Source organism: Microcaecilia unicolor, chromosome 3 (genome assembly GCF_901765095.1).
Source record: "Microcaecilia unicolor chromosome 3, aMicUni1.1, whole genome shotgun sequence".
Lineage (NCBI taxonomy): Eukaryota > Metazoa > Chordata > Amphibia > Gymnophiona > Siphonopidae > Microcaecilia > Microcaecilia unicolor.
This window is the reverse complement of record NC_044033.1, coordinates 63,683,138-63,700,878: the sequence shown is the minus strand read 5'-3', so window position 1 is coordinate 63,700,878 and position 17,741 is coordinate 63,683,138. Positions and strand designations below refer to the sequence as shown.

General features: G+C 40.4%; 1 protein-coding gene across 6 annotated transcripts in view; it reads left to right on the top strand.

Moving 5' to 3' along the window:
• The window catches only part of MARK1 (microtubule affinity regulating kinase 1), a 251,751-nt gene that overhangs the window by 63,867 nt on the left and 170,143 nt on the right, over positions 1-17,741 (top strand). For all 6 annotated transcript variants that reach the window (XM_030196008.1, XM_030196005.1, XM_030196007.1 and 3 more), the window contains exons 2-3: positions 10,472-10,675; positions 17,633-17,686. In XM_030196008.1, coding sequence (XP_030051868.1) covers positions 10,472-10,675; positions 17,633-17,686 — 258 coding nt within the window. The remainder of the gene's footprint in view (positions 1-10,471; positions 10,676-17,632; positions 17,687-17,741) is intronic.

The window sequence follows — 17,741 nt, the reverse complement described above, 5'->3', positions numbered from 1 at the left end:
TAGTAGAGCGCATGATCTGGTGCGGGAGGTAATGGTGCTGGGGCCTCTTGATAACAGTGATCTTAATATGATCGGATTTGATATTAGCTTTGAAGTAAGTATACATAGGAAATCAAGGAGACTATGATAAAATGAGAAGAACTGTGAAAAGAAAACTTAAAGGAGCGACTGCGAGGGTCAAAAATTTACATCAGGCGTGGATGCTGTTCAAAAACACCATCCTGGAAGCCCAGGCCAAATATATTCCGTGTATTAAAAAAGGAGGACGGAAGACCAAACGACAGCCGGCGTGGTTAAATAGTGAGGTGAAGGAAGCTATTAGAGCTAAACGGAAATCCTTCAGAAAATGGAAGAAGGAACCGACTGAAAATAATAAGAAACGGCATAAGGAATGGACTTCGAAAAAAAGATTGCGTTGGAGACAAAAACACATAGTAAAAAATTTTTTAGGTATATTAAAAGCAGGAAGCTGGCAAAAGAATCAGTTGGACTGCTAGATGACTGAGGAGTAAAAGGGGCGATCAGGGAAGACAAAGCTGTAGCGGAGAGATTAAATGAATTTTTTGCTTCGGTCTTCACCGAGGAAGATTTGGGTGGGATACCGGTGCCGGAAATGGTATTCGAAGCTGAGGAATTCTCTGTAAACCTGAAGGATGTAATGGGGCAGTTCTACAAACTGAAGAGTAGCAAATCTCCTGGACCGGATGGTATTCATCCTAGAGTACTGATAGAACTGAAAAAAGAGCTTGCAGAGCTATTGTTAGAAATATGTAATTTATCCTTAAAATCGAGTGTGGTACCGGAAGATTGGAGGGTGGCCAATGTAACGCCGATTTTTAAAAAAGGTTTCAGAGGAGGTCCCTGTAATTTATCCAGTTGCAAACTATGCCAAAATATTTCACAGGACCCCACAGTTACCCACAAAGGAAAGATATTCAACATAAAGGGATCTTTCACTTGCTCATCTTCCAATGTGGTATATATCATTCAGTGTAAAAAATGTAACGAAGGATGCTATATTGGAGAAACAGGCCAGATGCTTAAGACAAGATTCAATTTACATAGACATCATATGAACAATACAGCCAGTAGGGCCCCCACCCCGGTGGGACAGCACTTCACAGAACCAGGACACTGTACCAGTGATTTCACAGTGAGAATACTGAAAGGTAACTTTAAAACCATACAAGTACGTAAGACCTTTGAAGTCAGAATGATTGAATATTTTAACACCCAACAGAAAGGACTTAACAAGGACCAGGGGTTCCTAGCCCATTATAAACCATAAAGCTGTATGTCTCTGTTGATCACCCCACCCCTCACCTATCCACACCCATCCTGTTAGAATATCAATGATATGCTTTGATGTCCCCATGCATACCTCCTACCCACCCCCATCCTCCCACCCTGTCAGACTGTCATAGTAATGCTTGAAGGTTTTCACTTATATACACTGTCAGCTAGCACATTTGCTTATTTCCGATCTGACGAAGAAGGGCAACCTTTGAAAGCTAATCAAGAAATGTATTAAGTTTTGTCCAATAAAAAAGGTATCATCTTATTTTCTTTTCCATGTTTTATTTTGTTTGATTTCTATTGATAACCTTAAGAGTGGACTAACACGGCTACCACACTCCTCTACTTAAGAGGAGATCGTGGAAATTATAGACCGGTGAGTCTCATGTCGGTGCCGGGCAAAATGGTAGAGACTATTATTAAGAACAAAATTACAGAGCATATTCAAAAGCATGGATTAATGAGACAAAGTCAACATGGATTTAGTGAAGGGAAATCTTCCTTTGAAGGGCTGAACAAACATGTGGATAAAGGTGAGCCGGTCAATATTGTGTATCTGGATTTTCAAAAGGCATTTGACAAAGTACCTCATGAAAGACTCCAGAGGAAATAGGAGAGTTATGGGATAGGAGGTAGTGTTGTGTATTAAAAACTGGTTAAAAGATAGAAAACAGAGAGTAGGGTTAAATGGTGAGTATTCTCAGTGCAGAAGGGTAGATAGTAGGGTTCCCCAGGGGCCTGTGCTGGGACCGCTGCTTTTTAACATATGTATAAATGATCTAGAGATGAGAGTAACTAATTGAGGTAAACAACAACATAGAGGCCAAATAAACAACTGGCCAAACAACCAGCAACATGAAACCAAATATGAACAAAGCCCAACAAAACTACAGTATCAAAATAGACAAACCACACAAACAACTACAAACTGTGAAAATCACCAACACTAAACACGATATGTATGTCCAGATACTCATAGGGCTACATCAACGCGAGATCAGCAGTAAACAAGACAGCATTACTAAGAGACTGGATAGATACAGAACAACTAGGATTACTACTCATAACAGAAACATGGCTGCACCTCAAAGATGACCCTGCAATACTAGACCTCTGCCCACCAGGATACAGAATAATACATACCAACAGAAAAAAAAAGAGGGGAGAAGGCGTAGCAATTACATACAAATCCTCATTCACAGTGGAACCAGTCGCTAAACATGCGTCCTCAGCAATCAAAATCCTGGCATGCAAAACCACTGACAAAACACTAACTGACCAACTATGCATTATACTATTCTACTGCCCCCCAGGAAACTGGACAAATGCCCCAGATGACTTTATGGACTTCGTATCAAACATCTGCACCAACGACCGCAGTATCCTATTTATTGGAGACATAAACTTGTACCTACAAAAACAAAGGGACATAAACATCATAACCCTAATGAACTTCTTAAACCAATGAAATTTCACAACTGCACAAGGTGGTTCAACGCAAACAAAAGGACACCTATTAGATATATTAGCTCACAGATTCTCAACACACAAAAAAATCACATATTAATAAACCAGAAATGAGAAGTGGTACCATGGTAATACCATAGCAAACTCACCTTCACACTAAAATGGAAAGAAAATGGCAAGAAAAGAGAACCCAGAACTCCAGACACATTCACAACCAGAAGGAAAGTGGACAATAATACCATCTGGACAACAACGATGAACACAACAACTTATCACCTGAAGACATATGCTTCACGAGAAACTGGGTCGAAGCAAGCGAAAACACACTGAACAAAATAGCACCGATCAAAACCAAAACCAAAAACAACCATGATCATGGTTTAATGACAACCTACTTCACTTGAAAAAATTATGCAGGAAACTTGAAGGAGCATGGGCCAAAAACAAAAGAGACACAAACAAAACCATATGGAGAAAAGTGAAAAAAACATACCCAAACAGCATAAAGAAAGTGAAAGCAGAACACTACAGTACATACACGAACCCCGAACAAGCATGAAAAAAAATATTCAAGCTCATGAGCAAACTACTGAAAACACAGAATGTACTTGCAACAACTGAAACACCACCAACTGCTGATGAGTTTGCACAGCATTTCAAAAACAAAATAGCTAATACAAGATCCAACCTTACAAAACCTTTAAACAACTATCACAGACTATCTACAAGACTGTGAAACAAATGACAACCACACCGTGGCAGACAGAATATGGACCATCTTTACACCACCCCATCTAAACATAGTAAAGTCACTACTGACAAAATATTGTGAACGATCCGTTCCTCCTCCAGGGGTTCTCAGGACCTCGCTGCCTCCTTTGCGACTTCGGCTATGGGCCAAGCTTCATACCCAGCCCCCCATAGCCCACTGTAATCCACAGGGTACGCCTTGGGGTGACCAACAACTCCAAAAGCAAATCAGTCAGTTTTTATTTCCTTGGTGCTCACAGTCTAGCAGTTCGCAACAAAGACAGGAACCAAAAACACAACCCCACTGTTTCCCTTTTCAAAGGACTCAGCACAGCAGGGTAAAAAGAAAGATAAACCCCACTGCTTCCAGTACTCAGTTTGTTCCTCCTTAAGCAGTCCTACAGCCCAGCGCTTCCCCCCCTCTGGAGAGTGGCTTCCGGCTGCAGCAAACAAAACACAAACCACTGCTACATGTCTTCTCCCATGGCAGTGGCAAACAGTTTAAAAAAAAAACCTCTTCCTTTTTCTTTGAGTAGTTCACACAGGGGACAATAATCCCTCCCCAAAACAGCACACTTTTCACCCTGAGTAGTTCAGTAGCACACAGTTCAAAAACAGCCTGAACTCTATGGGGAGATATAAGGGTCCCACCCTTTCTGGGTCACACTTTCATTATCACTGACCCTTCTCCCGCATGACCCTTCTTCTTCCCCTTTCAGCCCAGCTGCCATAACAAGAAGTCACTTGCTTTCTCAACTTTCTTCCCAGTGATTGAGCCCATGCCGCTATGTCCATTGGCTCCTCCAGGTTCTCCTCCCTCTCTCTCTCTCCAGCCTCTTGCCACTTCATGGGTTCCTCGTCCCACCCACTTTTCAGCTGTTCCTCCTTCTCCTGATTGCCCCCTGGGGATAACTCCCTGGCCTTGTCAAGGTGCTCCCCTGGAGGCTGCTGGGGAGGATAGTTCCTGTACCAGGGGTTTCCCCGGGGCTGCTGGGTATTGTAGTCTTTCTCCATCCTCCATTTTGCCGTGGGGGGAAACCCTTTTCTTTTCTCTCTCGGAGTAAGTAGCAAGGGCAAGGCTCTGTTCTGTCTCCCTTTTCTTTTGACCCTCCTCACTTCTTCCTCTTCCACTTCCATTTTATCCCCCCCTCTCGTCCTCGTCTTCACAATATGCACCTGCATACTGCCTACTAGACAATTGCCCCAACTACATGATGAAAAAACCACCAGACTGGTTCATCAAGAACTTCACCAAATACATCACTTATATGTTTGAACTAGGCCAATTCCCAACAGACAAAGGTAAGATAGTACTTGCATCTATCCACAAAAATGCAACCAGCACAATAACGATATGACGAACTACAGACCAGTGGCCTCAATACTATTACTGACCAAAATGATGGAGGATTTTGTAACACAATAACAAAATATCTGACAAAATTCTCAATCCTCTATAACTCCCAATCAGGTTTCAGACCACAACATAGCACTGAAATGGTTATAACCACCCTGATAATGAATTTCAGAAGCATAATATGCTAAGGGCAAAACGTATTACTACTACAATTCGATATGTCTAGCACGTTCGACTTAGTAGATCACACTACATTAATGACACTGCTCAACAACATGGGAATAAGCAATGCAGTGGCAACTTGGTTCAATGGCTTCCTAAGGACCAGATCCTATATAGTAAAGATGTCATCTGCCACATGGATCTCTGTGTGCGGGGTACTACAGGGATCGCTAATGTCATTGATACTGTTCAATATAATGGCACCGCTCGGTAAAAAATTGGAACAAATGGGGTTCAGCCCATACAGATATGCTGATTATGTCACCATCTTTATACCTTTCCACAACAACATAACAAGCATACTGGACAAAATTAAAAAAGGCCTGGACCTCATGGAAGAATGGCCAGCAACTTTCAAAATGAACAGAAACAAACCTAAATTCCTGGTCCTATCCAGCTCACACAACCCTACATCATACCAAAACTTCACAATCAACCAAGAAATATACCAAACTGAGGCACAACTAAAAATACTAGGAATCATTCTCGACAAACACCTTACACTGGATAATCAGCAGTTAAATCAAAATGCTTCAGAACATTATGGAAACTGAGAAGGATAAGAAACTACTTCCCTAAATGCTAATTCAGGCTACTAGTCCAATCAACGATATTATTGCAACTAGACTACTGTAATGCAGCATACGTAGGGTGCAAGGAAAACACACTAAAATCTCTACAAAACAGGCCAAAACACGGCAGCAAGACTAATCTTCAAGAAATCAAAATACGAGAGAGCAACCCCACTACTTGAAAAACTACATTGGCTACCAAAGTGAGCACCCTACTCTTCAAAATACTATTTGGAATGGCACCCGACTATATGCTGGACATGATGTGGTTATCCCCAAGAAATGCAAGCCCAGAAACCATGAGCTACCTACTACTACTTCTGCCCAACTGCAGAAACACTACCTACAAAACCATCTACACAGCAGGTTTTAGCTTCCTGGGCTCCAAATAGTGGAACTCAGTACCAAAAGTCATAAGAAGCATCACAAACATCCTACAGTTCAGGAAAGAAATAAAAACCTCTTTAAAAAATTCTACAGCTAACTACAAAATTACCAGTTACCTTCCCCATCAAATCTGTCTCATCACAAACTCTATTGAATACACAAACTATAGATGTACTCTTCACACTTCAAAGCACAATTGTAATTCCACCAAAATATAATTGTAAGCCACTTTGAACCAAAGCTTGTTTTTGGTTAATAGTGGGATACAAGAATGCATAAATAAATAAATAAATTGTACACAATACTCAAATGGGAGTTGCATCATGGAACGATACAAAGGCATTATGATACTCGCCATTTTATTCCCCATTCCTTTTCTAATTCTTAACATTCTATATGTTTTTTGTTTGCTGCTGCACAATTAATAGAGGATATCGCTATATTACTAATTTTAGGTCTGCGATTGCATTTTGAGTTCTTTTAGTACTCTGAGATGAATACCATCTAGTCTAAATGATTTGTTACTCTTTAGTTTGTTTTCACTGAGATTTGTTTCAGGTCCTCTAAATCATTAAATTTCTGGCATTGATATCTCCCTTGCATCTTCCTTAGCAAGACTGTTAAGCAAAGTATTAATTTAGTGACTCTTTTACTAAACTGTGGTAAAAAGGGGCCTGTGCTAGCTGCAGGGGCCGTTTTTGCTGCACGCTGAAGCCCTTTTTACTCTAACGGGTAAAAAGGCCGAAAAAAGATATGACCTTGTGGTTAGATTGCTCTTACTGTTAATGCTGTGGCAGACAATTCATGTTTTAAAACTATGGGGAAAAGGGTATGTAGACTAGCTAATAAAGTTTTTTTGCTTTTTTTTGTTTTTAATTCGAACTGTGTTTATCAACTGTGGAGGAGTGGCCTGGTGGTTAGGGTGGTGGACTTTGGTCCTGGGGAACTGAGGAACTGAGTTCAATTCCCACTTCAGGCACAGGCAGCTCCTTGTGACTCTGGGCAAGTCACTTAACCCTCCAGTGCCCCATGTAAGCCGCATTGAGCCTGCCATGAGTGGGAAAGCGCTGGGTACAAATGTAACAAAACAAACAAAAAAATCCTACAATTCCTCTTTTAAACCCAATCTTTAATTACCAAGCACAGAGCAAAATAATGTCACTTACCCAGTGAAATGTCCTCTTCTCTCAGATCTTCTCAGAAAGAAAGTTAAGTGGGACCTTTCCTCTCTGTATAGTTTGGATTCTAAGGAGACTGGTTGAAACAAACCCTTTGAAGTTAGCCCAGTAATCAGATTACCCTTAGTAACCTTTGCAAATATTCTACTTCCTCACACCTTAATTAACACCTAATTCAGATCAATAGTAGTGCTGCCTCTCCAGCAGGCAAAGAATAGAAAATAACTTTTCTTTAGGACAGTTTGAGCTTTGCTACTATCTGTTTTAATACTCTTGGCTGTTAAGTGTCTACCTCTAGAGAAAGTTTCAGTTTAAGACTAGGGGGAAAAGGATTGTACACTGTGGAAACTAGTTAATAATGCTTGCTTCTTTCTGTTTTATTTTTATTTTTTTCTAAGACTGAGCTTGGTCCTGCTGTGCCTTCTACAGTCTATTTGTTAATGCTGTTTCAGAAAATTCAAGTTTTAAAACTATGGGGAAAAGGGTGTGAAAACTAGCTAATATATTTTCAAAGCACTTAGCCTTCCAAAGTTCCATAGGTTTCTATGGAACTTTGGAAGGCTAAGTGCTTTGAAAATATGCCTAAAAGTTTGTTTGTTTTGTTTTTAATTCTCTGTTTATCAATATTCTTTTTTAAAAATTATTTATGTATTTTCCTTTTTCCAATGTTCTATAATTCCTCTTTTAAACTCAATCTTTAATTTACCATGCATAGAGCAAAATAATGTCACTTGTCCAGTGAAATGTTCTCTTCTCTCAGAACTTCTCAGAAAGAGAAGTGTAGTAAGAGTCCGTCAAAAATACATCATTCTGAATCATATGCTTATGTTATCTTTGATTTGCTTGCTTTTCTTTCATGATCTAGTTTAAAAGATGCTCTGCATCCAAGGAAGGTAATGGAGACGTCACCTAGAATCATTAGATCATTGGACTGAGAACAAGGGTAGCCAGTGTTCAAATCCTGTTTCTTTTATTGATGCTCCTTGTGAACTTGGGTGAATCACTTTATCCTCTATTACTTTGGGTGCAAACATAGAGGCCTGTTTACTAATATGCAGAAACCCTCAGAACCACAAGTTAACGAATGCCACAGCATATTTGGTTTTGCACTGCTGATGACAGGCATATTGCACGCTCCAGGTCACAGCAGTTCAAAGATAACAGGTCCCTAATTGGGCCTACAGTCTTTGAAAGGCCAGCTGTACAGTGTAGGAAAAATAGGACCCCCCCTCAAATATGAACTCATCATCTCAGTTCTTTAAAAAAATGCTATTCCAGTCCCCACCAGAGCCATCCCCTTTCAATCTCTTGCATATATAATGAGCACACTCCCTGGGTGTCCCTGTAATCTTAACCCCCAGTCTCTTTCTCATTTGACTGTGCACCTAACTCAACCCTCATCCTAGAAAATTTCTCAAAGTCGCACCCACCTGATCCTATAGTAATATTTGGGTTCAGCTGCCTCCCAATTAAGGGAATGTGCCTTTATTTGGGAGTCTGACCCCTAGTGGTAGTACAAATAGATTACTACTAGAGGCCTAAAGGTTATCATTTTAGAAAAGGCACTCCTTGTGGCAGGAGTATTTGTAGATTGTTTCTGCCCCCCCCCCCTTTCTCCTGTTAGCCCCCAGAGGTTGTGCAGTAAGTGCTGGGGAGGATACCATCAGCATCAGCCATTTTATGAAAGGATGGGCGTTGGAGGGTTTCAAGAATTTGTCAAGGATTGGGGATTGTGTGTCTGGGCATAGGAGCCAACTTTCAAAATGATTGGGGTGCTAAACTTGACAAATTAATGTGCTTATTTAGATCATTTGATATACTGCTCCTTCTGGCTTGGGGCCAGTCATAGTGGTTTACAATATGTAAGTGCAAAACCCCCCCCACATCATTTTAACAGTTCTAAAACAACGAAATAAAACATGACATTGAACACATACATAGCTCATAGCAGTTCAGTGTGATAGTTTGACTGGGATTAGACCACAAAATACAAGTACCCAGGGCAATATTAGGAATTTCCTCACCAAAATCTTGTTTGAAAGATACTAGCTGTTTTTCAACTCGTAAATGATGAGAGAGTGAATTCTACAAGGCTGGTGCCAAAAAATAAAAAGCAGATTCTCTTGTGGTATGTAAATATGCATTGGCTACTGCAGGAATTACGAGATGGTTTAGGTTTTGTGACCTTAGAGTACGCATTGGCTGAGAAGGAATTAGTAAGCCAAATATTGTATTTTCCATTGAAATAGTGTTTTATGTGCAAGGATTAACAATTTGTATTTGGCATGATATAAACATGGTAACCAATGAGCTTCTTTTAGGAGCGGCGTGATGCAATCAAATCTTCTGTCCTGTAATTATTTTTATGGCAAAATTTTGAATAGTTTGTAATCGATTTAGAGTATTTTTTTGGTAGTCCATTAAAAAGGCATTACCATAGTCTAGCCTGTTTAAGACTAATGCATGGACTAATTTCTGCAAGGACAGTTTATCTAAGATGAACTCTGATGGAGTGCAAGGCAGCAGAACATGATCTAGTAATTAAGGCAATATGAGGCTCAAAGCTTAACCAAGGATCTAAGGTACTTTCTAGTGTTGTTCACTCCTGCAAGGAGTAACAGCACCAGCAGGGATATATAATCTAATACCACAAATGCAACCCTGGATTGTTGTTTCACGCTCTGTTTGGTGGGCCATCACAACGATATAGTGAAGTCATTGGATTGTGTGTCCTGACTTGAGGAGTGAAAGATGGCACAAAATGTTATTTGATTGTTGGTGTCCCAGTTTGTTTCATTCCAAGTGCATTTCTAACTGTTGTATAGTAGTGTTCTGTAGGTTTATATTAAAAGTCTAGTCATTCGTTGACTTGAGATAATGGCTCAGTTCTAATGTTTCTGAAGGAAACTACTCTGTTAGAAAATGCAGTCTGTTTCTCTGGGATGTAGTTTTGCTAATGAACATAAATTTAGTTAAAACAGAATGTTGTGATGCAAGCATTTACTTTTTAGTTAAGAATAGCAGACATATGGCCTCTTTTATAAAGCTGCACTAGTGGTTTTAGCTCGGCAATGCTGATGAAGCCCATTTACTTTTATTGAGCTTTTTCAGTATTGCCGAACCGAGGACCACTAGCATGGCTTGATAAAAGAGGCCCTAAGTGGTTTTCTATTTGTTACTTAGCCATTGGTATGTTTTCAAAGTGTGTGTGTGTGTGTTTTTTTTTTTCCTGTTTCTTCTAGCACACATCCATAGATGGATACCCAGAACCACATGTTCAGCCCTCTAAATCAAGCAGTAGACAAAATATCCCAAGATGTCGCAACTCAATTACATCCATGACAGAAGAACAACCTCATATTGGAAATTATCGCCTGCTAAAAACTATAGGGAAAGGAAATTTTGCCAAAGTGAAACTGGCACGACATGTTCTTACTGGTAGGGAGGTAAGTGTCTGTGCTGAAGGCTTTTGGAATTGAACTTTTCTTCTGGATGTGATTAAGATCAAATTCCTTATTGTCTTGGTCTGTACAAGTGGGTTGTGTCCCTTTTCTGTCAGGGCTCTCTGCAGCTGAATTTGCAAATGGTTTTCACTAGAAGATTCAGATAAGAGCACAATTTCAAAATGTTTTGACAGTAGAAATGGAGATGGATCTTGCCATCTCTGGATTCCTTATCTGATATCCTGGTAGATTGCCTCTGGAATCTTTTTAAATAGATTGATTCTGTTTGTCCACACTTAATTTTGAAATTTGGTAAGAGCTTTTCTGAGTTGGACCCTTGTCCAAATGCATTATTTAAATATCTGCCTCATGAAACAATTATTTGGTTGACTAATTTGAATGTCATTTTCGAACAAGGTGTGTTTCTATCAGAGATTAGCACCATTACATTGACTCCTCTAGTGAAAAATACTTTAAACCACTTGATCAATGTTCTAGTTACAGACCATTCACGAGTATACCTTCTACCTAAATTAACTGAAGCAATAGTTGCAGACCATCTTCAGAGTTATTTGAAAGGATTTAACAACATAGGGGGCCTATTTACTAAGCCGCGCTGTAGGCGTGCAAACTGTTTGTACTAAAAAGTTTGCACGCCTACAGCGCAGCATAGTAAACAGGGCCCCCTATGTTAAATCATTTTAAAAACGTTAGAGCCACCCATAGGAATATAATGGGTGTGCCTATTAGCGCATGCTAAAAAATTAGTGCGGCTTAGTAAGCAGGGCCCTAGGTGTCCAACAATCTGGCTTTAGAAAATAATTTAGCACAGAAACCTGTCTGCTTGCCGTTACTTCTGAACTTCATATGATACTAGATTAGGATAACGGTGCATTGTTGATGCAACTGGATCTGTCTTCCACATTTGATATGTTTGATCCTGACATATTATTAGGAACATTGGGGTCTATTGGGATAACATGGATTGTACTCCAATGGGTTTCTGAATTATCGAGTTTGTTTATATGGAAAGCATTCTACACTATGGCTGGTGTCTTCTGGAATTCTCCAGTATGCTCCTGCTAATCAGAGTAAGGTCCAATGTATCACATCCATGCCCTATCGGACCACTGCAGCATAGAATGTTAAGGCATGTCTATATACACCACTAGAAAGAAAGCAGAGAACTCAATGAGTCAATTAAAAGTGAAGCCATCAAGAGTGGGTCCAAGACTGGTAAGGCATGACTCGAGGAGAGGAAATTAAGAGGTATGACTACATTTCAACTTCCTTATTGTCTCTGCCATACCAGACTGAACTAGTGGGATGTACCCAAGCAGAACTGCATCAAGAGGAGATGATGTGGACTCAGGTGAGAACATCAAGTCTGTAATGTTCCACAAAGGAATGAAGCAGCAACCAGATCTCTGCCCTAAGATATCTTCAAGCTGGGGCAACCGGACAAGATGGCGGCGTGAGAGGACGTGCGTCTGTGAGCTCCCGATTTCCAGCTGACATACCTGGGAAGCGGCACTCCTCCCCGGGTTAACCATGGGGAAGAGGAAGGGAAAGACCGGGGTTTTAACATCCTCCGACCCCGAGAAACCGGCTAACCAGCAAAAGACGCTGGAATAATTTGGAATCCAGGCGTTGAAAGTGCAGACGCCAACGTTGACGGGATCCGTTGCTGGTCAATTGGACCGAAGCATGGAGACGGCTTCGTTAAGCCCGCCCCCGCTAACAGCGCCCCCACGACCCGGAAGCAGCTTGTTAGCTGCGGGGAAGACGAACGTGGAGCTACCCGAAGTGGTGAGACCCCGAACGACTGGAGGAGGCCCCGCAGCTACTTCGACCCCAGAACAAAATATAACTGGTAGATTAAGGGCAGATAGCCCGATATCTCCCCTGGCTCTGGAGGCAGCTTCTGAGGGAAGTCGAGTGAGTTTAAGACCCGCTGTTATAACATTGGAGACGCTGTGGGATGCTATCCAGGGCATCAATACCGCCCTCACCCAGGTAACAAAGTCTATTAAAACAGAACTAATAGAATTAAAACAAGAACAAATTGTATTATCTGGGAAAATACAGGAGAATGACAGGAAAATTGAAACTTTGGGAGAAGAGACACAGAAACTTCAGAACCTGACAGGAGTTATGGTTAAGGACAGGGAAATTCTAGTGAGAAAGCTGGAATTTCTAGATAACCGAGGACGGAGAAATAATTTACGATTTCTTAATTTCCCCAAATCACCATTGATGCCTGCTATAGATATGCTAAAGAAGTATTTGGGAGAAATTCTTGGAATTCCGGTAGAGGGTTATCCTCCAATTACCAGAGTTCAATATATTTCTGGAATTAGATCTCATCCTCAAGGTGCTCAACCTGGACTCAACCTCACTGAGTTTCTGGAAAATTCTTTAGATGTGGTCACTCAACGTACTACCCTCCTAGTGACTTTTGCATTGGAAATGGATAGAAACAATATTTTTCGTTTGTACTTCAAACATATGAAGGCATTATTTTTAGGCGCCAGGATACAAGTTTTTCCAGATTTGAATAAGGAAACACAGAAAAGAAGGCGAGAGTTCCTGGTGTTTAAACCACGAATTCTCGCAATAGGTGGTTCCTTTGTGTTGAAATATGTTTGTAGATGTTTCGTGTCTCTTAAAGATGTTAATTTTGTATTCCTGGATCCTGAGAAAATGTTGAAATGGTTAATTGCTAAAGAAGGGAGTGGTGGTGATGGAGCTACCTGAATACTCACACAGCTTATGCTTGTAATATCAGCTAGTTGACTTATGTGCTTTTTCCTCTCAATCTATTTGAAATAATTTCTGATAATTCTAAATTTATTCCTAGTGTCTTGTCCAATTATTGTGGTCAAAGTAATTAAGAATTACCATTTCGATTATTGTTTTGGAGTATCCTATATCTTGAATAATTTAATCCTCACGTCATTATGTATAACATATTGTATATTATTTTCTGAAAATTATAAATAAAAAAAAAAAAAAAAAAAAAAAAGATATCTTCAAGCTAGACTGCCCAGGTTGGTTCCTTGTATCTGAGTCAAGTGAGCTTTCAATCCTCTCAGCACCTGTTTGTTCCTGACAAACATAAGCCACCCCAACCACCTTGATCCAATGAGCAATGGAAGATTTTGAGGTTGGAAGACCTTCCATGGGCCATGGAAAGCACAAATAAATGATTTGCAAGGTAGAGGAATTTGTTTCCTGTAAGAAATTGAGTCTTTTGGACTGAGCCTCTGAACCTTATTCTAGAAAGGAGGACAAAGAAATCTCTTGAATCCAGTGGCATGAGGAAATCACCTATGGTAGAAAGCAGTGAATGACAAGTCTGGAAGGCAATGGTATGGAGATCTCATTCATTTGTTGCAAAGTCACTGCTTCTGTTCTCCAGGGGCTGAGACCTCCTGAGATAGGGCCCAGTGGAGAGGGAAGATCCCGATCCCTTGTGGCTTCAATTCTGGCCTTTGAGAGGCAGTGCCTCATCAGTTGGGGATTTTTCTCCTTCCATGATGTCACCCTTCAGAAGACCCATACAGTACTCCATCTTATTGGCATGCATATGGGCTTGGAGAGCCTTTTTGAACACTGGAAATCTCATGTTCCAGATGGGCTAGAGTTTCTTCAGAAGGGGTTTGAACAGGGTTTGACACTTTAGCTCCTTGAAGGTGCAGGTTGCAACACTTGCTTTTTGCAGGGGAAAGATCTTTGGGATATCCTTTGTGACACATGAAGATATTGTGTACTTTTTGTGTGTGTGTTGGGGGGGAGGTTGCATGGTTGCCCCTCCCCCCATTAGGCCAAGCCTGCCCCCATGAGATCTGTCTGGTTCTCATGCTATTTGTTCGATTATGCCCCTCTCTGTGTCTTCCGGACATTCCACTCACTCCTTTCTATCCTAGGTGATTTTCTCATTCCAACGGAATCGAGAGGTTTCTTTGTTCTGCTTTCTGGAATGAGGTTCAGAGGCTCAGTCCAAAAGATTCCACAGATTGGATATCTGAAGAATTCTACTCTGTTACTTACAGGAAACAAATTCCTCTACCTTGTGAATGATTTCTTTCTGCTTTTCCATAGCCTATGGAAGGTCTTCCATTGCTCATTGGATCAAGGTGGCTGAGTGCATTATGTTTGTCAGGAAAAAGCAGGTGCTGAGAGAATTGAAAGCTCACTTGATTCAGATGCAAGCAACAAGCCTGAGCAGTCTAGCTTGAAGGCATCTTCAGGGCAGCGATCTGGTCATTGCTTCATTCCTTTGTGAAACATTACAGACTAGAGTCCTTGTTTTCCCCCCTCCTGGTGTGGTTCTGCTTGGGCACATCTCACGTGTTCAGTCTGGTATGGCAAAGACAATAAAGAAGTTGAAGTTTAGTCATACTGTATCGGGTCAATAAATAGTTTTTGTCCTTCAGACCTGCAGTCTCTTCCTCTTTTGTTGCCACCTCAGCTGTGAGTGTTGTCCTTGGTGTTTTCTGTAGATGATTTCTTCCACTTTGGTATGCTGCTTCCTTTGAGTTGTGCCAGTTTTGGACCCACCATTGAAGACTTCAGTTTTAATCAGCTCATTGAGTTCTCTGCTTTTTCTCTAGTGGAGTATGTAGACACGCCTTAAAATTCTATGCTGCAGTGGTCAGATGGGGCGTGGATGTGGTACATTGACCTTACTCTGATTTGCCAGGAGCATACTGGAGAATTCCAGAAGACTACAAAATTCAAATGGATGTGGTAACATAAAAAATATGTCATAAACTCTAAACATATGTTCCACTCAAAAACTGAAGAGACCTAGTATCTCAAACAGGAAAAACACTGCTTGAAGATCTAGAAAAATAGGAAGGAAAAATCTCAGAGCTCCTGGTCAAATGACTTCTAGAGCTGTAACAATCAAAATGATCTGTTCTTCATCATTGGCAAAAGCCTTCCATTTACTATAGTGTCCGAAATAAATAATGCCCATAAGTGTCCAGATTAAAGAGTGTAAAAGTCTCTACACATTCTAGCAAACATCATACTTACCTTTAAGGACTTTCCTGCGAGCCAGCTTCTCATCAGAATAAGATCCCCAGGACCAATGATGGCCAGTGTTTTCCACTGCTGCTGCAAGGTCCACAATGCTAGGGCTGTCAACCCCCCCCCCCCCCCCCCCCCAAAAAAAAAAAACAGAGTCAGGCGTCGCACTTCATGAAATGAACACATGGCAGTTGTAATACAACATACTTCTCTTAACAGCGCTCATCTTTTAGCTGCTGTCGCATGGCTCTCACTAACTTTCAAAATGACTACCCCTTTTAAAATGATGACATCAGATGCCACAGCAACAAGAACATCAAGGACGTGCTTCAAATGAAATGACACCATTCTATTCAGGAATTCAATCCCACAGGTTCCAAAGCATCCAATAAGAAAATCCACCTGTTCTTGTTTAAAAAGTATATTCCGTCGATCTCCACCTCTGTTCAATGGAGCTACTCATTGCAAATCTGCACATTATAAATCATTGAAGAATGATTTAAGGCGCAAACAATATGCTGCCACTGTCAATCCCTTTTTCTGTATTAGTATTGAACTTCTGTGTTCAATCTGTTGAATCGATAATTTGTGTGTTGTCTCTCCAGCATATAATTTCCGACAAGGATAGATGAGACAATATATAACATCATCCGATTTACATGAAATCCTGTTCTTCAAGAAATATTTTTTATTATTTACTGGATTGGTGAAAACAGAAATCTCTACCATAATGTCACAAAATGTACACTCACTACATCTGAAGTGGTCTCACTCATTGGAGCAACTTTCACCATCCTTTGCCTGGTGAATTCCCGTATAGAATGGTATCATTTGGTTTGAAGCACGTCCTCGATGTTCTTGTTACTGATTGGAAGACCTGTGCGATGGCGTCTAATGTCATCATTTTAAGAGGGTAGCCATTTTAAAAGTTAGTGAGAGCCTTGCAATAACAGCTGAAAGATGAGCGCTGTTAAGAGAAGTATGTTATATTGCAATTGTGATGTGTTTGTTTCATGAAGTGCGGAGCCTGACTTTTTTTGTTTTTTGTCAGCTCCAGCAGTGTGGACCCTGAAGCTGCAATGTGAAACGCTGGCCATCATTTGTCCTGGTGATTTTATTCTAATGAGAAGTTGGCTCGCAGGAAGTCCTTAAAGATAAGTGTGATGTTTGCTAGAATGTGTAGAGACTTTTACACTCTTTAATTTGGACACTTATGGGCATTATTTATTTTGGACACTATAGTAAATGGAAGGTTTTTGCCAATGATGAAGAGCAGATCATTTTGATCATTACAGCTCTAGAGGTCATTAGACCAGGAGCTCTTTGAGGCTTTTCCTTCCTATTTTTCTAGATCTTCATGCAGTGTTTTTCCTATTTGAGATACTAGTTCTCTTTAGTTTTTGAGTAGAACATATGTTTGGAGTTTGTGATGGTTTCCAGAAGACAGCAGCCTACGTACTGGTCATGTCACTGGGAAAATCAGTATCTCTGCCTCCATTTGCTGGTAGAAAATTAACACAACCTATTTATTCAGATTAGTATGGCAGGACTCAAGGAAAGGAAGTTAACAGGTACGACTAAATTTTCACTTTCAGCTTTTGAGTCTATGATGGTGACTGCAACCCTTTTCTCATGTGCTGATGCATTCTTGGGTTTGAGTCAGTGCGAGGGCCTAAGTGATCATGGCAACATCTGATAACTGCATGTTAAATGTAGAGAATATCTGTGTTGATTTGTACAAACAAATGCTTTCTTACTTCACTTCCTTTATATTCTTTATATTTGTGCTTGTTCTGGACAAAAATATTTTTTAATGTTATATTAAAAGATATGTGTTGCATGTTTTTTTTTCTCTTAAAAACCTCATATTCAAATTTCCATTGGATTTGAAATGTATTGGTGATGGAAAATATTTTTTTTTAGGTTGCTGTGAAAATAATAGATAAAACACAACTAAATCCAACCAGTCTTCAAAAGGTAAGGCCCTTTTCTTCTAATTAACTTTTGAGAAATGCCCTCCCCCCCCCCCCCC